The sequence below is a fragment of the Chiloscyllium plagiosum genome, unplaced genomic scaffold (assembly GCF_037043375.1).
Source record: "Chiloscyllium plagiosum isolate Xiang-an unplaced genomic scaffold, Cpla_swu_hap1 HiC_scaffold_2, whole genome shotgun sequence".
NCBI classification, from domain to species: Eukaryota; Metazoa; Chordata; class Chondrichthyes; order Orectolobiformes; family Hemiscylliidae; genus Chiloscyllium; species Chiloscyllium plagiosum.
The window spans coordinates 28022239-28045666 of record NW_028270140.1 but is presented as its reverse complement, the minus strand read 5'-3'; the positions used below and the strand labels follow the sequence as shown (position 1 = coordinate 28045666).

Here is a 23428-nt window from a genome sequence, read left to right as displayed (position 1 = left end):
TCACAGAAAGATCTGTCTGTGCCTCTGACGACAGAGTCCCCTACCACAATCGATCGCTTGGAACCTGACATACCTATCATTACATTAGAGACAGTCTCGGGAGCAGAAACTTGGCTGTCCATGCTACAGTCCCCTGACAGTCCATCAACCCCTACATTTTCCAACATAACATACTTGTTTGAGATGGGGATAGCCATAGGACACTCCTGTATTACTTGCCTCCCTTTCCTACCTTTCCTGGTAGTAACCCATCTACATGTCTGCATCTGTGGTTTTTCTCCCTTCCTATAACTGCTATTCAACACACCCCCTAACTCCTGTAAATTCCTCATTGCCTCTTACTGCCACTCCAACCTGATCCATGTGATTGGATAGGATTCGCAATCAAACACACTTACTGCAAACATAATCATCAGTAACATGGAAATTGTCCCTAATCTCCCACATCAAACAAGAGCACATCACTCTCCTAAAGGCCATCTTTGCACTTTAACAATCTACAGATCCAGAAAATAAAGCACTCTTACTCATCTAAAAGAAACACTGCTCCAAGTTAATTTAGCACCTATGTTTTATATTTTTAAATTTTCATCAAGAGACAAATATAAATAAAACATAACCAAGAAGAACCCACTCTATTCACTATTAAAGAAAAAGCAGCAAGGTTACACTTAAAAACCATGTACTTATCTGCTCCGGTGCTTTGAGCTCTCCCATACAGGTTCCTCCAAGGTCAGCTGTGAATTTCACTGTTTGTTAGTTTTTCTTGGATGCACTCTGATGTCCAGAAATACTTGAACTCAAACAACAAAGACAGTAGCTGTGCAGATTCACTGCTGTGCCAGACAGCAGTGTAGGTTTCTTTCTCTCTCTCACTGACCATGTGGTCTCTGCTTTTGTCTCTCTTCCTTCATTTTAAAGTGCCGTTGCTTTGATCTTTGTTTTCCCTCAAAGTTCTAAAACAATGTAACAGCTTATAAAGCAGTAATTACTGCTCCAGGAATTTGAGGAAATCAGCTCCAACAGCTAAAATATCTCAAAAAAGATGCAGCTCTTACAGCAACAATTTTTTCCATCCTCCATCTTGAAATACCCAGAATCCTTTGGCAACTCCAAAAAGCAATCCCATTCTCTCAGAAATACAAGATAACTATTTTAGTCATATCAACTCATAAGAACTTTGTCCAAAATGATTCAAAATTACTGTGTCCTACAAACATGTAGAGATATAATCTATTCAATTGATTGATTACCTAAAGCTGTATATTTGTCATCTTTTCAAGGAATACCAATTAATCTCACTAATATATGTCAATCTGGGACAGTGCTTCAAATTTTAAATTTCCAATCACTACATAGCTACAGTTAAGTTTCTGACACAACTGCCTATGCAATAATTTTTGTTTATTTTGTCAAGCAAATCTATTTAGTAATTATTTATATATTTAATGTTAAGTGTTGTATTATTATCCAATGAATAATAATCAATCTTAGCTCATACTTCTGATGCTAACTCCTTCTTTGGTCATTTTTAAGAAAGTGTTTACTATTTACTTAGTACTTTGAGATATTCTTAATGGGGGAGGCAAATACTAATCAACTCCTATCTGGTTATTTTAAGGGGGTTTAGCCAAATTATTCATTCCGGGGCACACAGTGGATCAAAAATTAATCTGGAAGTTAAGAATATGTCTGCTGTGTTTGATCAGTATTCCTGTCAATGTATAGATGCCAGCATTCATACAAGAGTACAATTTTACAAAATATGTTATTAGCCTTAATTATTTAATACATTAAGCATGATGCATTTAGCATGACACTGTATTTAACCATTTTCCAGTTTGTTTGTTAGCCTATGACTACATAGTATTGGTCTAATTGGGAGTGGTGGCAGCATTAATGTGACAAAGAGTCATATAGTGGGTCAGCTGCCTGGTCTCCTCAGAGACTCAACTTTCCTGAGTCCCAGCATTAACTTGTCAATGATGGGCTTGGTAGAAAGGGAAATCAATTACTTTTTAGTCTTGCTAGTCAGCTCTAAATCATCTCTTTGCAGAAAATCTAATGATAGAAAAATCAAAGTGCTCTTATTTGCCTTTAAGCAGTACAAACACAGCAATTCGTGAAATGGTCATGCTAATAAAAGAAATACTTTAGCCCATGCCAAGTGACTGAGGGGAGGATCTCATCTATGATTGTATTGACAACTTAACCTCAAAGTTGCATTTGTAATTTTGCTCACTTGAGATACATCATTTCCTAATAAGAGCTGGAACTTGGGGCAACACCTAGAACTCTCCCTAGAGTGGTATCATTCATAGACACGAGACTATCCCAGAGGGGAAAGAAAACAGAAATACTTAGAAACAAATTTACTGGACACACTTATTCTGTACTTAAAATACTAGGCTCCATTCAGAACTAAAGAACATACAAACTGTTGTTTGCTGCAACCCAAAAGGGAGGCTTTATTCCAAAGCTGCACTTTGTAAGAATCCAAAACAAAGTTAAACAAGCCCATAACCTAGCTAATGAGTCACCAATGTGACTTACCAGTGCCCATGTGACTCACCTCTTAAAGGAACACTCTCCCATCATAACCCAAATTATAATACATAACAATGCTGGAGCTCCATTTGAAGTATATAAGGTGCCAAACCTGGTATTTGTCATTCACAAGTTTTACTGCTTTTTGCTTCTGGTCACAATCAAAATATTTTACATAAGAAATATATTTTGGAGTATCTTGATTGTTTTACAGGCACACTTGGCAGCCATTCTAGAACTGGCAAAATCCCACTAACTTCGACGAGCTGACTGGGCAATCGATATATTGAGAGATAGAATGCGTCTATTGAAGGAAGAATGAAACTAGGATCACTGATTGTCGGTTAAGTGTTTTAACTGATGGGCCATACCTCCGATATCACAGCATTAGTTCAGCACTCTACCAGAGTATTAATTCAGATTTTGCCACAAAATTCTTATTCAAATTAACAAACCAGTCAGATGGATTGAGAATGTAGCTATTTCTGTAACCACCTCCAGCCCCAGAACCCTTTAAGATCTCCAAGCTCCACCAATTCCGGGCTCATGCACATTGCTGCTTTTCATCTCTCCATCACTGGTGGCTGTACCTTCAACATCTCAGTTCCTAAAGCTTTGGAGTATCCTCCCTAAACTTTTTGCTCCTCTATTTCTTTTAAGATGCACCGTATTTCCACCCCTTTGACCAAACTTTTTCCTACTTGTCCTATTATTGCATATGCTGTTATTTTAAATATTCTATAAAGTGCTCATGTGAAATGCTTAAAAATGGTTTTAAGGACTTCAAAGCATCTTCTTCCCTTAAAAAAAAATCTGTTGATACTTGGGTGAATTGAAGATGTCAAAATCACCCTTAATAGATGTTTGTTAGGCAAGCGTATTAAAGATTACTGTTCCATCAGACCATAAGATATAGGAATAGAATTAGACCATTTAGCTCATTAAGTCTGCTCCAACATTTCTCAACCTCATTCTCTTGCCTTCTCCCCGTAACCCTTGATCCCATTACTAGCCAAGAACTTATTTACCTCAGTCTTAAATACACTCAATGACTTCACAGTGTGCTGCAGCAATGAGTTGCACAGATTCACCACCTGTGGCTGAAGAAATTCCTCCTTCTCTCAGTTCAAAAGGGTTGCCCCTTCAATTTGAGGCTGTGCCCTTGGGTCCTCGTCTCTCCTATTAGTAGAAACATTTTTTCCTGACCACTCTATCCAGGCCTCTCAGTATTCTGTCAGTTTCAATCAGATGCCCCTCATCCTTCTAAATTTCAAAGAGGAAAGACCTACTTTCCTCAACTATCCTTATATGAGAAGGCCTTCAAACCATGGATTATTCTTGTTAACCTCCTCTGGACCCTCCAACAACACATCCTTCCTTAAATATTGGGCCCAAAACTGCTCACAAATTTCAAATGCAGTCTGACCAGAAATTTGAATGGCCGAAGCAGTACTTTTCTGCTTTTTGACTGATTTGATTTATTATTGTCACATGTGTTGAGATACAGTGGAAAGTATTGTTTTGTGTGCTAACCAGACCAATCAAACCTTACATAAGTATATCAGGGTAATAGAACACAGGATATAATGTTACAAGCTACAGAGGTGGTGCAGAGAAAGATCAACTCTAATATATGAGAGGTCTGTTCATAAGTCTGATAACAGTGGGGAAGAAGCAGTTCATAAATTTCTTGGTACATGTTGTCAAACTTTTGTATCTTCTGCCTGATGGAAGAGAGTATAACCGGGGTGGGAGGAGTGTTTTATTATGTTGGCTGCTTTCACGTGGCAGTGGGAAGTGTAGTCAGAGTCAATGGAAGGAAGGTGGTTTGTGCAATGGACTGGGCTGCGTTCACAACTCTCTGTAACTTCTTGCAGTCTTGGCCACAGCAGTTGCCAAACCAAGCTGTGATGCATCTCGATGGAATGATTTCTATGGTGTAGCTAGAAAAATTGGTAAGAGTCATTGTAAACATGCCAAATTTCCTAAGCCTTATGAGGAAGTAGAGGCTTTGATGTGCTTTCTTGACTGTAGCATCAATGTACATGGACCAGAGTAGATTGTATTCTATCCCTCTTGAAATGAATGCTAACATTGCATTTGCCTTCCCAAACTGCCAACTGAACCTACATGTTAACCTTAAATGAATCCTGAACCAGGACTCCTTTTGTGCTTCAGATTTTTGAAGCCTTTCCCCATTTAGAAAATAGCTTGTTCTTCTATTCCTCTTCCACTTTCTGACATTGTATTCCATCTGCTACTTCTTTGTTCACTCTCCTAGTCTGTCTAAGTCCTTCTGCAGGATCCCTGCTTTCTCAACACTACCGGTTCCTCCACCTATCTTTGTGTCATCTGCAAACTTAGCAACATTGCCCACAGCTCCTTCATCTAGACTGTTAATGTATAACATGAATATTTGTAGTCCTAACATTGACCCCTGTGGAACTCCATTAGTCACCACCTGCCATCTTGATAAAGACGCCTTTATCCCACTCTCTGCCTTTGCCAGTCAGCCAATCCTCTATCCTTGCTTGTAACACCATGGACTGTTATTTTATTTTGCAGCTTCCCATGTGGTACCTTGTCAAAGGCTGGAAATCCAAATAGATCACATCCACTGGCTCTCCTTTATTTAACTTGTTTGTTATCTCCTCAAAGAAATCTAACTGATCTTTTGGGTATTTGTCAAAGGGTATATTGAAGTTAAGATACAAATCATCCATGATCTGGCTGAATGGTGAAACAGACTCAAAATGGGAATGGCTGACTCTTATTCCTATGTATTGACTCATTCACCATCCAGTGTTGAATAACAAGTCCCAATTATTATCCAGTTTCAATACAAATTGTTTTGCGTTCAGTCTCTGTCACATGCCAATAGAGAATTTGTCATTTTCAAGATATCTATAATGGGTAATGCCTCATGTTCTTTCAGTTGAGACCAACCTAATATTCAGTTTAATGGATGATCACTGCAACAACAGTTTGTCCAACATGCAAAGATCCTGGATTGCAGAAGCCTTCCTTTTGGAATATCTGGCCACAATGAAGATAATGAGAAAATGATATCACTTCATTAATGCTTCATGACAATGTCCTCAATGAAATTACTTCTTATGACTTTTCATGGTACTTAAGGGAGTAGGCAAACTTGTTCTCTCTGGATTAAAATCTGTATTGACCTGTATTGAACTGTTTATTTTAATGCACTGTTTCTACTCATCCATGTTGAATCTCATTCTCTTTGGTTGAGAAACTGTATTATAACACTGTGGTACATCCGCTAAATATCAGGTTTTTTTGAAAGATTTATTTGACTGCATTCAATTTTTTGGTGACTGGAACTGAGCAACAAATGTTAGTCCAGTCAATGAAACCGGCACCTCATGGTGGTTTCAAAAATGTAACATGCACTGTTAGACATGCATTTTTCACAAATTATCTGTTTTTTTCCTGCTTGTGGAATATTACTGTGCGCAAATTAGCTGCTGTGCTTCCTACACTGCAGCAGTAATTACACTCAAAAAATTCTTGATTGACTGTAACGTTTTTGGGTTGTCTTGAGGTTATGAAAGATGCTGCATAAATCCTGTTGTTTCTCTTTAGCCCCCTTTAATTCCCATATACATTCTACTCTTCAGCAACATCATCTAAAAGCAAAGTTTTATTTTTCACATGTATGTTGACACCACTACCTCATCATCATGTACAACTGTTCCACCATTGCTGCATTACCAGACTACTTATCATCCATCCTGAACTGGATCAGCAGAAATTTGCTCCAATTAAAAGTTGGTAAAGACTGAAGTCATAGCTTTTGGACTCCATTCCAAACTCAGTTCCCTAATTTTCAACTGCAAACCTCTGCCTGGCAATATTCTAAGATTAAGGCAATCCGTTCACAAACTTAGTGTTGTATTTCAACCTGAGATGGACTTCTGACTTCATATTTGAGCCAGTATTAGAGACATGGAATCACAGAGTGGAAATAGACCTTTCCGTCCAATTCATCTATGCCCACCAAATTTCCCCCAAATTAAATTAGTCCCATTTGCCTGCATTTTTCTTTATCTTTCCAAACCTGTCCTATTCCTGTACCTATCAAAATGTCTCTTACATGTTGTAACTATAATTGTATCTATCATTTCCTGTGGCAGTTCATTCCACTTACGAACCACTCTTTGTGTGAAAAAGTTACCCCTCAGGTCCCTTTTAAATCTTTCTTCTCTCAACTTAAAATTATGACCCCTAGTTTTGAACTCCCAACCGTAGGGAAAAGACTTTGGCTACTCAACTTATCTATGCCCTTGTGATTTTATAAACCTGCATAAAGTCACCCCTCAACTTCCTATGCTCCAGTGAAAAAGTACAAGTTTATTCAGCCTCTCCTTATTACTCAAACCCTCCAGGCCTCGTAACATGCTTGTAAATCTTTTCTGTACCCTTTCAAATTTAATAATTTTCTTCATTTAGCAGAGTGACCCAGAACTGTACACAGTACTCCAAAGTAGCCTCACCAATGTCCTGTACAACTACAACTTGACACCCCAACTGCTAAACTCAATGGTCTGAGCAATAAAGGCAAGCATTCGAAATGCCTTCCTTCCCACTCAGTCTACCTATGACGCAACTTTCAATAAACTATGTTCCCGAACCGCTAGGTCTCTCTGTTCTACAATACGAGGACCCTATCATTTACAGTGTAAGTGCTGCCCTTGTTCATCTTACTAAAATGCAATGTCTCACATTTATGTAAATTAAGCTCCATCTGCTACTCCTCAGCCCATTGGCCCATTTTTAAAAGCACTTATTTTCGCCTCTGCAGCATTGGTCAGCTTCTCCCCATCTCAGATAATTTGTTGCTGAAACCTTCAACCATGGTATAATTATCCCTATATGCAACTATTCCAGCATACACCTGACTGGTTTCCCTTATCATCCATGCAATCACTGACCATCATCAGTTCCTGGTCAAGCAATGTCTTGATAAAAAATTCCCATTCTTGTCTTCACATCCTTCATGGCATTGGTCCTTTCTAGCTCTATCATCCGCAAGACTTGGAGGTATTTGCACTTCTCTAATTCTGCTATTTCACACAATGGTGTGATACCCGTGGAGTCTGATAACTTTTTAAAAAGAACTCCAAGCTTACAGTTTATAGTTGCAATAATCACTTAGCAAGATTTCATGTTTTGAGATGTTTACTGCAACAAAGTAGAAAAAGCACTATTGTCTAAATGCTATTTTGTAGACAATTTATCCTAAAACACAGAACAGAATTCAACCAGATTTTATTTTTAGTATGACCTAGAAAACATATGTCACACACTGTCCCTTAAGGAGGCATACAGTTCTCTCAAAAATCAGTTGTGGCTTGTGTTATACTTCATGTTATAACTCTATTATGAACTGCCTGGAGACGCTTCACTTCATCATGGGTGTGGTTTAAATATAAGTTTAATGAGATTTTTTTTTTGTGAGCTCATGCCATTAGGAATATAAGCACCAACAGGTGAATGGACTTAGAAGACTGAACATCCATGATATCATTGAATATAACAGACTCCAGTGGCTGAAAGACATCTCCTTTTCTTATGTTCCAGAAGTATAGGCAAGACTGTAGCACTGACATTATTCAGATGTAACGTTATTGAGGAGAAAAATAATTATCAATCAAACAACCATTATTCATTGAACATAGACAATTCATAGCAAGAAAGATATAGTTAGTAACTACACAATGCAACAGTCATTCACCAACTGAAATTTAAAACAAAGATAACAAGGACAATCTTGGTTTAAATGTTTTCCTCTCTGACAAGCATGCTCAGTGCTGTGCTTGCAGCTTTTCAGCCTCTCTATCATTGTCCATTGATGGGTTTCTGTGGTTCAGAAAGAGCTGCAAACCTCTACACTTCTGGGGGAAGTCTGATAGTTAGTCAATAGCATTAGCCAGCAATATGGCTTGCACTGGTGTAGAACAAGATCAATACTGGAAAGTAAAAAGTCTAATAAGTTGACATGACCATCCTCAGCTGGTCTCACATTACCAGAAATGAGTTTTTGTAAGGAATCAGCGTCAATGCCGGTTATTCACCCCACACAGTGATTTCTTGACTAAGATTTATTGCCCTCTGTTTTGTGGGCAATTCAGAATAAACTAGTGAACAGGAGAAAAGAAAATCATTTAGATTAAGTGAACACAAAACTAGACTAAAGCTATAATTGTGGTTTTGATTCAGAATAAAGCATTGAAGTATTTTATCTCCTTTTCATTAAATAAAGAAACCATTGTTTCAAGGATCTCTATGTGCATTAAGTAGACTACACAGAAGAGAAATTTGAATTTTTATAAACTTATATTGTGGATTTACTGTAGTAGGTTTTAATGCCAAAATGTCTTTATTTAAACATTGCTTTAAATTTGATCTTTTCTAATTCAACACGCTAATGTAAAATGTGCACCTCTGTGCACTACACATAACAAAATCATCAAACTGTTCTTTCCAAATTAGCTCAGGATTCTGTTGCATAAAACACACAGAGGGAATCTTCCTCCATAACAATTACTAAGCCAACAGGCTCCAAACAGTATTTTGCATAGCAACACATAAATCAAACATTTCAGAAGAAAGCAAATTAAAACTGCATGACAGCTCTGTCAGGCTTGTGAATGTTGCCATTTTTAAAAAGGTCAGATTAAAAAGTCATTGGTTTACTTTGAGATAGCACTGTGATGTTTCTGAGCATCTGCAGAAAGTGACCAACTAAACTGAAGCTGATACTAAACTGGAAGCACAGCATGCTGAAGGATGTAAATCATTACATAATTAAACATGACCCTGATATTCAAGAAGTCAATATAAACTTCACCCAATATATTTTCCTAAAAGGGACGTATGAGATTTCAAAATAAAGGGGAAGAGAGTGTTACAATTCTTCACTGTGTATTTGAACACCTTCTTTATCACTGAGGATGAGGGCCCATATATTTGTTTCACAATGGGACAGAGTTTATGGAAATATTACTCGGTTTTCACCAATATGTCAAAAGTTCTTGGCTTAGGGATTGTCAGAAGTGCATCCAGACCATTCAAAGGTCGACTCATATCTGCAATGTTTTTCCACTAAATCAATTTTGAGGTAAAGAACACAGTAAATCTTGTGCAGATCTGCATTATACATGGTCTCAGCTCACCCTCCCAATGGAGCCTTATCAGTATTAGTTAGGAATATAGGCAAATCTTGTCAGTTGCTTGTGAGTGATCAATAGGCAGATTCAGGGCATTTATTCTCACTTACAGTGAATATGATTGGTTACAAAGTCAAGTCAACATTTCTTTCCCTGCAACATTCAACTAGAATTTGTAAAAATTACAGTAACTTTTACATAATGTTCTCATCTTAATGGCGTGTGTATAAAGGTGCAATACCAATATCATGCCTTTTCTAGCAAGAGCTGTACTATGGGAAAGATCTTGTTCTGTTATTTGGGTCAAAGTTGAAACTTTATTGCTGGAACAGCACAGCAGGTCAGGCAGCATCCAGGGAACAGGAGATTCGACATTTCGGGCACAGGCCCTTCTTCAGGAAGGGCCTGAAGAAGGGCCTGTGCCCGAAACGTCGAATCTCCTGTTCCCTGGATGCTGCCTGACCTGCTGTGCTGTTCCAGCAATAAAGTTTCAACTTTGATCTCCAGCATCTGCAGACCTCACTTTATCCTGTTATTTGGGTCAATTTGTTTTCAGTAATGCTCCTGTAATATTCCTTGAAAGCTATACTAAAGTAGTTACATACATATAAATTATCATTGTGGTTACCTGTTAACATCTATGAATCAAATTTCATGCAATTGGGAAAAATCAAAAGGTTAATGTCTACTGAATGTTCTCTCATAAACGTAATTCATTGTCAAAGTCTAGGGGCTGTCTGGTCCATTGTCTTGATTGGTTACTTGTTTGACTTGTTTTACACTTGCCTTTTCTTCAGGTTGAAAGTGGTTTGAAATGCATGGCTGGAGCCTGGACTGAGTGTCAGCCTTAGTCTGCACTTAATTGGAAGTGGAGGCATCCTGGAAGGTTAACCCTTTTGCTGTACTGTGTTGAGTAAGGTCTGGTTTCTTTTATCTCAGCGTCTGACACAAACAGGTAGAGAAGACAATCAGGGTAGTGAATCTGGCTCAATTATGAAAGCGTCCATTGGGATAGATGTAAAGAAGATGGTTCAACTTGTGGGGAAACCAAAGCAATGATCATGACTCTAAATAACCTAGAATAAATCCAAGGAGGAATTCAGGTGCAATTTTATGGAGAACATGATAAGAATGTTGGACTACTCATCACAGGAGTCATTGAAGTGAGAAGTACAGATGTGTTTTAGGTAACTCTATGCAAACACATGTGGTAGAAAGGAATATAAGGGTAGGGTAAGATGAAATAAGGACATGAAGAGGCTCATGTGGAGGACCAAGTCCAACATGGATAATTGGGCCATTTGGCCTAATTATACAGGCTACTGCACATAATATTGCTGAACCTGCTATCATGACCTGGAGTCTACAGAGTACCCATTGTTCTCACTATTTCACTTCAGGAGTAGTATCCTCTCACTCAGTCGAAATACTTAACTAGGCCATTACTAGGACATTAGCTATCTGTGGCTACCAAATACCTACCCTGCAAAAAGGAAAAGAAAACTGACACCATTTATAATTGCAATCTGAGTATCCTGTACTCCAAAAATGTCTGGATTTATTATACTATGTGCAATTACAAAGTGAAAATTAAACAATAAACTTTGGATTCCCCAAATCTACCAAGCAATAATAACCAATCCCTCCCCTGCACACTAATTAACAGTAAGGGAGCTGTATTTAAGCTAAGAATCTTGGAAGAGACTTGAGCTAATTGTTGCTTTGTTTGAATTACATTTCCAAATGGAATTTATTATTACTAGACTTGAGTGTACGTGGTTTTATATATGTAAGAACAGTGAGAGTCAAGTGGGATAAGGCAAGTGAATTGATAAAAGACTAATTATACAATACGCCATTATAATTTCTAGGACATTGATGATGAAAAATTGGCATGGGTTTTCTACATTTTGAAATTGTCATAGTTTATGTAAGATAAAGCCTATCATACATAGCTTTTGGGGTTAATTGATTATTGCGGCATAGTTAGAACGAAGAAAGGGTGACTTTACAAATGGGACTCCAACTCAACTATGAACACTTACTCTCCTGGGGAACTTATTTGGAGCATCACAAAATACTATCGGGGTCATTGTTTTGGTCTCATCCACTCAACATCATCACCACTCATAGCTATGTAACAGGGCAAGTTGCTGACAGGAGGGTATCCTTTCTAGACAGCTATTAACCAACCTCTGTACCCATCAGAGGGTTGCCTTGCGCACGACTTGTGTACCCTGGAATTAGAGTCATGCAGGTGAGGAAAGCATTTAAGAGAAAAACACCTGTATTCTGCATCCATGGAGAGGCAGCAAGCTGATGCTCTGATGAAGAGTCATCTAGACTTGAAACATTGACTTGCTCTCTCTCCATGGATGCTGCCTAACACACTATAATCTCCAGCATTTGTTGTTTGCTGCACAAATTCAGCATCTGCAGTAATTTGTTCCTACCTGTATTCAGCACTCTGTTCTGCTCTCTGATGCACTTTGTATGGTAGGATTGGCCTGTATAGCATACAAAACAACACTTTTCACTGTATCTTGGTACATGTAACAACAATCAGTCAATCAATCAATCACCTATTTGAAAATCACCTACTGTATTTCAATCTTTTTTTTGTCCAAGCTCCTAGGTATAAATCAGATCACTTTAAAAAAATCACCAAATGTATCACACTTTCCTTTAGCATTTCAAATGGATTGTCTTTAAATCCAGATCAAATATTTTTGAGTTTTTTTCAAGAGTACATTATTTAATTGAAATTTTGAGATTAAATGCAGTTAACGCTCCCGGCTAATATCTATAATGCAGTCTCGAGTGAGGTGTAAGCACGGTGACTTGCAATTTTTGTGGGTTTAATTTCAATGCCAGAACTGTCAGAGGGAAGTTTTCTGTATTCCGTTGCAAACTAGAAACACAGTATGATCTGAAACCAACAAATCAAAATAGACGAAGAGAGGAACAAAGGTATGAAACATTGCGATGTGAATTGGGCAGAAACCCTAGAGTTCATCAGGTGAATCTAAACCAATCGATAAGGTGGGAATGAAACATTCCTTCAAAGAGAACCGGTGGTAAACAGTGGAATATGACATTATACTCGAAGGAAGACGGCGTTTAGTCAGGAGTACCAGGTGATCAGAAAGAATTAAAACGGTTTCCCTGAAAACTCCCCTTGAATTCCTCATTAAGATTATTCTAGGTTATTTTATAGTTATGATCATTGTTTTTTGGTTGCACAAGTGGAACCATCTTCTCCACGTTTACCCTTTTGAATTTTCTGCATAACACAGTCAGGCTCACTACACTCACTGTCTTCTCTGCTAGCTCATGCTAAATACCGAGACAAGTGAAACCAGACTTTAAAATCGCCACCGATAAGCAACAGGATGATCCCGGGGAAAGCCCCATGAAATGACAAGTTGAAGGCGAGGGAGAGAAAAAAGCCAGATTATCAACGTGCCCTCAAACGCTTGAGGCGTTTTGGGATTGCTTTAAGGGAGAAAGGTGGTGCCATCTATAACAATTTTGGGTAGACGATACACCGATATCTTGGTGTCACCATTGCATTCAGTGGGCAATCTCTGCAAAGAGTGGGCATCAACAGATGCTGGGGAGTGGGGGGAGGGTGTAGGTGGCACAATATTCAGTGGCTCTGTTATATGATTCCCAGTCGTTACAGTGTGCTTAATATCAAATCCGTTTACCAATAATGTGTTCCATATCACAAGTTCAAAATCTAGTGTTCCATGACCAACGGCAACTCTATTCAATACAAAAAGTAGCAAATTAATCTGATACAAGTATGATATAAACTTCTTCACATTCAAATGGAAGTATTCCCGGCAACAACTTGTTCAGGGAGAGGTGGGGCTGGTGGTAGTCTTAATGGCTTGGGGCGGTGTCCCCCCCAAATCAAAGCAATCCAAACCGTTCCTAAAAAGCACCCAGCGTCCGTTGGAAATTGAAAAGATATTTGTGGAATATATATTTGTTTTTTTTTATGACACGACAACGCTTCCGAAATTGGAGCAAGCTTGGTCCAGCGCCAGGTCTATGCACCCAATCCCCGGCAAGAGCCGAGAAATATTATTCCATGTTGTTAAAACTATTGCTGTCTCAACAGCTTGTTTTCCAGTTGTGCGGTGGCTAATTACTCTCGCGTAATGTCAGAATTGGCAGCAATCCTTGTCAGTAATAAAACAACCTGATTAAAGTTTACTTTAATTTAGTTTCTGATCGAGAGAGTTTTAAAGTGGCCGGTGGTTCATTTTTACGTAATTATCATCTGCGATTCATTAGTATCAGCTGATTTACAACGCCCTGGTCAAAGATCGATTTTAATAATATTGGAATTTCAGGATTTTTGCCAATCACGTTCATGCGGATCATGACTTCATGAGGATCACATTCCGTGTTTCGGTCCATTTATGGTGAATTGAATAAGTCCAACTTTTTGTAATATTACACAGTATTCAGGAATTTGTTTCTGACATATCCTGTAATCCCACCCTTTTTGGTTGAAAATTCATTATAATTTATGACAAAGTGGATAGGATTGTGGATTTATGACGCAAGCTTTCTAATTTTCAAACATTGGAAGGTATGGAAGACAGTCTACTCGCTGATGATTGCACAACGTTCAGCACCATTCGTGACTCCTCAGATACTGAAGCAATCCATGTTCAAATGCAACAAGACCTGGACAATATCCAGGCAGATGATTTTCTTAAAAAAAGGAAATTCTATTCGCATTCAGTGAATTGTAGGGCATCCACGTGATAAACAACGTTTAAACCAAAGTTGCAAACCGAATTATAAGTTTGTCAAAAATGCCAGAAAATCCTATATACTTTTAGAACGGTGTATTTCGGATCAGTGTTGGAAATTGACTATTTGGCTTTAAAGATTAATGGCTTTAATGATTGAAGTTCCACTATTACCGTTTAAGCAAATATTTCAGAGCACTCACAAATCCAACAATATAGTGTGTTTCCTTTTCGTCAAAATATGCTGAGCATCTTGCCATATATTCTCATTGACAATGCAGGCCTGACAGAAATCGGCCTCTCGGTGGGATTCACTAAGTCATGGGGCAATGGATCCGAATGAAGGAGCTCCAGCAGGAGGCGAGCAGCAAGTTTTCAATGTACCTGTAACGAGTGACTGCGAATGTAAGTGCTCATTAGTCTCCATCACGTCCCGTCTGAGCACTGGAATCAGTCTATGACACGTGATCTACAACATGTTCGCCCAAGAATCTGAAACATATGCAAACATCATTGAAGCATCTGTTTTGAGGCAAGTCAAGGTAAGAAGTGGATTCAGGGTTCCTAGTCAAATGTGAGACAGCTAGCTGCAGGAAGTGTTCCTTTTTTTTAAACAAAAAAGGCAGGGACGCATCGGCCAGTGACTGATAAATCTTTAATATAAAAATTGTACAAGAATTCTGATACAAATTACAAGAGGTATTTGGACAAAATATGAATAAAATTCCATTTACATCCCAAACCCTTATGCATTTTATGCAAAAAACAGAGACAGTATATAGTACAGAAAGTACAAGGAGGACAATTTCAAATAAAAAGAGGACTTTTCTCCAAACTACTAAATGGGGAAAAAAACTTGTCTTGTTTTTCAGTACATACAGTATTTATGAAACTACCAATGTCATGATTATTAGATCAAAGTGAAGCAGGCTTTTCAATTCCCCAGGTACAGCCATACTTTGTAGAGCATACTGTGACTACTCAAGCATTAGAAGCAGTGCATCAACTTTCACATACAACAGAGCAAACAAACTGAAAACATCATTAAACAAGAGAATTACAATGAAAAGTTCGTTGAAATGAAGCAATGAGGTTTTAGGATTTTTTTAAAAAATCTGTAACAGTCCTTAAACTGCAGCCAATAATAGAATGGACTTTCTTCGCCATTAACTTGTATGTCGCGAAAATACATTAATATGTAATTACAAACAAAAAAAACTTGAAGGTGTGTATTAGCCCAGGTCCTGCCCTGTCCATCACATCTGTGAGCACGTCAGTCTGGGGAATCATTATCCCGAAAATACAGAAACAACTACTTGCCTAAAAATAATTGCTTTAGATTCATAGCTGTATAATATGTGAGAAACACTTAATACTACAACGTGTAGAATACAGTTCTATAAGTTATTAGGAGTCTTTTTTTTCAAAGTTCATTTTTCGTAATATCAGCAAAAAAAAATTGAAGAAGTCTAGTATTTGTTGGTTGGAAGTCGCCAGAGAACTGAACTATACCCCTGTGAATAATGTTTAAAATACTGGAACAAAGCGTAGGTGTTGAGTGAAGTCTTTATATTGCGGCTCAGGAGTGTCTTTGTTTAGCTTTCAATGGCAGCTCTTTTTCTCTGCTCAAGATGTGATGATTTAGTTGTAATACCGTCGGGTCTAAGTGACTCTGCACAAGCATTTCTGGGTTTCGGTGAGGCTTACTGGGCTGGTATTAATAACTACTTTTTTGAGATATGCGTTCTTGCCTCTGAACACTTTTGCATGGAATGACAGTGATAATGCTGTGGCTTATCGCAGACAGAATAGGCTCTCTTTTATAAATCCAGATACGGAATTAATTAAAGCCAGTGCAGGACTTGCAGCCAGAGGTCTCAGAATCTCTGATGTCGGAGTGTGACATTATCAGACTTGGGTATGCATTGGAAAATGGGCGCATTCTGAAGTGTCAGCAACACTGGCGACAGGCGGGATTATTTTATACCTGCAAATCTCCCTGTCCTAAACAAGTTACCATGATAGATTCGGTCTCTATTGATGCCTTTTTAAACTCATTTGCACTGTTGCCCGTGAAGTTTGTGATGGCATGAGGCTACAGTGTTGTTCCAGAGGGGCAAAGATCTAACCCACCCTGGTGTCACCTGCGTGGCCGTGAGCAGCACAAGCATCTCAACATTGCTTCACAATGAAGTCCTATCGACTGTGGTCCGCAGTGGACACGCCAGCTCCGAGTACCCCATCATTTTGCACTCTAATCCACTGCAGCTTTAAAGACAGACAAGAGCTGTCAGCCGCAGCATTTCTCTGTGGAGCTTTTGCCTAACAAGTCATCTTGTTACTGTCTGTCTACTATCAGCCAAGAGCAGCTCTGGCAGCCCCTGGGTTGCAGCGAGACAGCCTCCCAAACTTCGAGCTGGGACCTCCGATCGCTCACCGCATTGCAGATGCATGCATCAGTAAGCTTCAGGGACAGGCTGAGTTCCTGTACTCAATTTTCCCTTCACATACGATAAACAGGCAATTACACATCCTCTTGTACTTGATGGCCGCATGCTGAACTTAAGTGTACACTATTAGTCTATGTCCCAGTAGGGGCGGCTGAGTAAGTGTGTGGAGGAGCTGAAGAGGGTGGGGGTGTCGATGCTAGAATGTGTCAGAATCTTGCCATCAACATTTACATCCTTCAAGGCCATAGCGTGACACATGAATGATTAGAACTGAGGTTAAATGACAAGGAATACTAAATACTTTCAATGTTCCAGCATCATATTCCCTGGTTTGTTCAGCATTTGCTCTGGTCCAATACATACTAAATACCCACTTTTCTGCAGTACAGCCTTTGTCTTTTTCTAACATCAGATTGTTGAGAAGCAGTTGTGACACTCTCGAATAAAAATCCCAACCACAACACTGAAGAAAGCAGCTTATGGAAGCTGAAGATTACAAATCCAACAATCCACTTTGGCAAATTGATCCAAGCGAAAGATTTTTGTGCAAATACAAAATTAAGCAAGTTTATAAAATGCACGAGCAAGTTCACATATTTATATATATACATAAAACACACTGTTCAAGCACCGAAATGATACATGAGGAAAGTAGCCCTAATTTATTTTTTCGTGGGGGGAGGGATGGGGGGCGGGGCGGTGTGCAGAGTGGGCTGCTTTAGAACGGAACCAACCGCGTAAGAAATGCGTCAGTGTTAATAATTTTCACCTTTCACCAATGCACATGACAATGATTCTCAGACATCCCAGTAGTTTGGCCGCACGCAGAAGTCCGAATAAGTCAGTCTCCGTACAATACTATGTGGTAATAATTGCAATCAGAGGGGTCCAAAAACTTTCAAAACATGTAACAAGGTAATATAATACAAAATGGCTAATTTGCGGGGAGGAAGGTGAGTGGGAGGAAGATGTCCTCTCCCGTGACGTTATCCAAAGCACCAAACATGAAAACAAATTAGACAGACGCAAAATGTTCTTTATGTCTGGTCCTCTTCAGGCAACAGGATTTCTCAGTCATGAACTATTTTAAGTGCGTCCAACGTTGCTTTTTTTAAAAGTTTCCATTTCATTCAGGCTGAAACCGTGTCTTCCCAGCCAAATCTTACATGATTAAAAAAATACAACAGCAGATTCACCCTGTCCTGTGTGAGACCAGGCGACCGACCAGAATAAACTTGCTGAATTTTAAGACTAAGAGTGCATGCTATTCACTAAGACTATAATTGTTAACATTCTGAGAATTTTAGTAGTCAGTTTGATACCAAATCCCTGGAACTTGGCAGTAGCTTACAGTTCAAAATCCCTCCAGTGTTGAAGGGACCTGGACAACTTTGGATCAGCCTGCTCTCAATGGTAGGAAACTTGCAATATCATCGTTCTATCATCACCCACAAATTTCTTTGTTTTGATGTCATTACTTGTTCCTACTAACCACATTAATGTATACAATACCTATCAGAATCGATTTTAAAGTCAAAATATTATGAATTAAGAACAGTTCCACGGTTCCTTTGTTTAAGGGTCATTCTCCAGTTCTAAGTGAGTGTTTGGGCGCTGACAAGAAATTTCCCACTTTTTACTACTTCAGTTAACGCATGCTTTACATGTTCATATAATATAGATTGCAATCTACAACACTCTTTAATTGTAACACTATGCCCTATACCACAGATCCCACTGAAAAAGAAACATTTATGTTTGGGTTCGTCGTTAGGAAGAAATTATGTTTAAAAATACCCCTCCTCTGTTGAGTGCTACTCATTGAAAGATTAAGCTCCCGGAAACAACAGTTCTTTGGGCAATCCAACTGCGATCAAAATTTGTCACATCGCGAGAACCTTTACTGGAGAATGACCCCAAATGTCTCTTACATTATTCGAAATACACGCTCTGTAATCGACCAGTGTGCGCGCAACAAGACTCAACGCCTACAAAGTTCTTCAGTGATTGATAGGTTCGGAACCCGCAGGCCTCCCGAATTTTGATTTTGTTTTCGGACAAATATTTGCTCTCGGTATTTAAGCAATTGCATCCCAACCATGAAAGGTCGTGTTTTTTTTACGGCTTGCGATCATCTATCGTCCTTTCGGAGCCTGTACAAAGCCAGCAGTACTTAAAATAAGTCTGGAAAATAATACTCAAGCTTATTTGTCGTATGGCTTTTCAGCAAGGCATGTGCTGGTCACAATGGGGGCTATCTTTTGCAACTGAATGGACCTCCTATACATTAGGGGCAGAGATGGGGCATGACACCAAAAAGGGCGAGGTTGGTAGCTAAGAACGAGAATTGTATAAATGACATGACATACATTATCATAAAATGCTGAAAGCGCGTGACTGAATTCAAGTACTAATACTACAGACACTATTTATGCTCTCTGACAGGATACTGCAGCATGCCAGCAGTTCCATGCCGAGTTTCCAATAAGTAATTAAACAAGCTGTGTTTCATCATATTTTGTTTTACAGCGAAAATAACAAAGAAAAGCGAGAAGGGTCAAACTGCTCAAGAACAGTCTGCTTTCCACACCCATCCGTACCTTCAGTAACAGGAATCCTTTCCCCAAGATTTTACACTCTGACAGGACAAAAAAGAATCAAACAACCAACCATCAATAAGAGTGTAATACTGATGAGCCAAAGGCCTTATTTCAATTTATTTAAGAAAGCATTCTTCTTAAGCTAGCTGTTAGTGCAGAGGTCCCTGTAATAATAGGTTCCTCAACCATCAATGACTTTCGATGTGCTTGACCTTTGGGTCTCTATTCCTTGGAATGGAATAAAACGGTTTCGGCCAAATGAACACCTTCAATTCTACATTTAACAACCAAACTTCCTTTGGAAGATATATTCTGCAAAGATAGAATTATCTGCAATAATTAAATATGAGGGGCACAAGTTAAAATGAGTCATTGCTGTGAATCAGGTTGAAGACTTACATTTCTAAGTGCATTGAAAACAAAGTCACCAGAGAAGACTACTGAAGTAAGAGATACAAGGGGTCTCTTGAGAAACCAAGGGATTTGGTAAGATATGAAAGATTGAGGGCAAAAGGCCAGGAGGTAGGACAAGTCGGGCAAGTAGATTCAGAGGTCAAGGAAGTAGGGTCAGTAGCCAAAGAGATGGGGTAAGAGGTCAGGGAGGAAGGGCAAGAGACCGCAGAGGTAATGTTGGAAGGTATTAATAAGGAGGAAACTATTTTGATGTTTCTTGATCTTAAAATCGAATCCCCTGTTCTAATGAGTTAATTCTGGGAATCCTTTTGGAATGGGAACCTGGACTCTGGTAACTACTCCAATTTGACACTCAGATATTCATGTAAAACTAAATCCAATTAATATCAACTGTAATGTTTCTTTTGCGATTTACTTTTTAACATGAAGGCATTGTTTTGAATTTCCCAACTGTCAAGTGTTTGTAGTAAAGCCATAACATTTCTATATTTCTGTCTCGGGTCCACTGTTGGGAGATTTTCTGAAAAGTTTAATGATTTGTTTTTTCTAATATATATTTTGAAAAGAAACATTTCCAAAAAGGTGTCATGCAGCAGGGGTATAGCAACCACTGTTCCAGATTCCTTGATATTAACAGTTTACTATTGTTAGATGCACATCCCTGTAAATTAATGGGCACAGAGCTTTGTCTGATCACAACGAGCTAGTGACTCTAACTTTACTGTTCACATCTTACAAATTGCATGAACGGTTGGTGACGTACCAGAAGAGTGTAACAGATCTAATTTGTGAGTTCCATAAATCTTCCTCAGCAACTTGGTGCTCTTTTATTGAGCAATGCGTTCTAAAAGGACCAAGTGTCATTGAGACTGCTGATCTCACTGTCTTTGTATCCTTTGTATCCTCTGCCTTTGTGCAGAGAAAACAAAAGCCCAACACACCTGAAAAAATATTGTGATCAAAAAGAGGCAGGAAGGATCAGGAGGTATTCAAAGACCTATTCATTTTCAAATAGCCAAATTGATATAGATTAGCACTACCATCAGAATCTCTGATTTATAGAATACCTGAGAATGATGGCATATGCTAACATCTCATATCCTACAAACGTTTCCTAATGGGCAGATTTGAAATGCAGCAACAACCTGTGTTTATTAAGCACCTTCAGCATGACGAACAATCCTAAAGCACTTCACAGGGGTTTTATCAGACAGAAATTCAATACATAGCCACATAAGGAGCTATTAGTGGGGTTGATCAAAAGCTCGATGAATGAAATTGATTTTAAGGAGCATCTTAGAGAGGGAGCAAGAGAATCAGAGAGGGAATTCCAGAGCTAAGGGCCTAGATAATTGAAGGCAGGGACACCAATATGAAATTTGACTTACATAGATGTGATTATTATTAGCAAGATTAGAGGGCTGAGGAGGTTCCAGGGTGTAACAGGTTAGAGATAGGTACTAATGTATTCTCAACTCAGAGGATTTTTAATAAAATGTTCCTGTCTTTAAGGAGAGACCCATGAAGAAGTTCACAAAAGACAGTGCAGTATTTTTAAACATAATAAAGGCCAGACCAGCTGTTCGACGTTATAAATAGGGACACAATGACAGCTGAAAAATCGACTGATTTTAACTCACATGGAACAAAGCAACAAGAGGAGGCCATTCAGTCCCTTGTGTCTATTCAGTGTGCTATACTACTGTTTATCTGTACCTCAACTCCATCTACTGCCTTGTTTCTGTAATGCTCAGACCCTTGCCTAATGATAAACTACCAATCTTTATTCCAATATTTCCAATTGAACATCCCCAGTCATTCCACCATTACTAAACTGCAACAGCTTCTTCGGAGAAAGAGTTCCATGTTTCTACTGCTCTCTGTGTGAAGTGTTTCCTGACATCACCCCCCAAACAGTCTGGCTCTAATTTTACGGTTATATAACTTTATGGATGTAAAGAGTAAAGTTACAAAATGGCATCATATGCCCAAACTCTGCTCAGGAGACATACCCTGATGCTGTGTGACAAATTAAAACAAGTGGGAATTTTTACTTTACAAGTTCTATGTTGCTGATTTTGGAAATTTCACAAAGCACAAAGATTATAAAAAAAGAGGGCCTTGGCTTATCAGGATGACAGTATAATAGATTTACATCATTGGCCTTTTAAGGGCACAATATTTACAAAATAAGCCGCCATGCTCAATCAAAGTTTCTTTCAAAAGCTGACAAGTAGTTAGTACACAATGACAATAAGAAGGTACTTTTATTTTGCAGGCAACAGTCACAGTTAGTTCAAATTGTCTCTTTGGAGATGAATTAAGCATGAGCATTTCAATAAGAGCTGGGGTTTCAATCTACAGAGCTGAAACAATTGCTCCTTGGGTCCGAACCCCAGGTTAGAGAGCAAAACTGCAGAGTAAGCACCTGATGTCAAAAAGGCTTGGCAGTTTCCACAGATCAGGGCCACCTGGAGTAGAGACCTGCATTAATCTATGGAGGTGAAAGGAACATTTTTGTGTAGGTTAGGGTTCTGGCTATGTCGATTCCGGCTCCGCAGAGAGGAGAACATCATGTTGCAACCAGGGACCTTGCACTTATGCATTTCACGGAGATGGACTGTCTTATAGTGAACCCTCAAAGTTCCCTTGTTGCTGTACATTTTGTGGCAGATAATACACATGATTCCACCATTGCTAGTTGATGCCGCCTGCAGTAGGGAGGCTTCTAGGACTTCATGACTTGAACCAGCAGCTTGGGAATGGGCCTCTGCTCTGTGAGTGGATTCACCACTGTCGCTGGCCCCATCTATTTCATCCAGCAGAATCCCCTCATCACTTTCTGCCTCTGATTCCCGTGAGGAGTGAATGCTGCTGCTGGATTGAACACTAGAAGTGGTGCTGAGATCCAACACCATGTAATCATCTGCTGTGACCCTTGCATAGCCATTGGTGTGAGAATCTTCCGTTCCTGGTGAACTGGCTTCTTCCCGCATATCTAGCCCAATTCCATGGTGCCCTCCATAGATCTTGGCCAAGAATTCTTCACGGAGATCCTTGGCAAGAGGTGGAGCTGGATCCAAGCCCATTTCATCCAGTTCTTTGGTCAGAAGCTTACGGTGAAGGTTTATGTTGGCGCTGTGTCTGGAAAGAGCAAGAAGCGTGTCTGTCAGTACAGTGAATGGCTATTGCAGTCGTAGAGCACTAACCTGTAACAGAATTTAATAAGTAACAAAGACTAGTAAATAACATGAATAATGATAAAATCCATAAGGAACCCAGGAGTTGTTCACTATCTCCCATCCGTTAGCTTTTAGAATTTGAGAATAATGGTTAAGCAAAACTAGAAAGCACAGAAAATAGTCATTGCTATTCGATCTAAACTCTCCCATGCAGTAAATTTCCAACCTCAGGAGTGCTAGCGGGAACAGCTTGTGAATGTTGCAGTATTT

The 23428-nt window shown here is 39.0% G+C and overlaps 1 protein-coding gene across 9 annotated transcripts in view; it reads right to left on the bottom strand.

Moving 5' to 3' along the window:
- Positions 1 to 15148: 15148 nt before the first annotated feature.
- Positions 15149 to 23428, bottom strand: part of bnc2 (basonuclin zinc finger protein 2) — a 568898-nt gene continuing 560618 nt past the window's right edge. For all 9 annotated transcript variants that reach the window (XM_043717596.2, XM_043717632.2, XM_043717585.2 and 6 more), the window contains one exon: positions 15149 to 23120. In XM_043717596.2, coding sequence (XP_043573531.1) covers positions 22466 to 23120 — 655 coding nt within the window. In that variant the 3' untranslated portion in view covers positions 15149 to 22465. The remainder of the gene's footprint in view (positions 23121 to 23428) is intronic.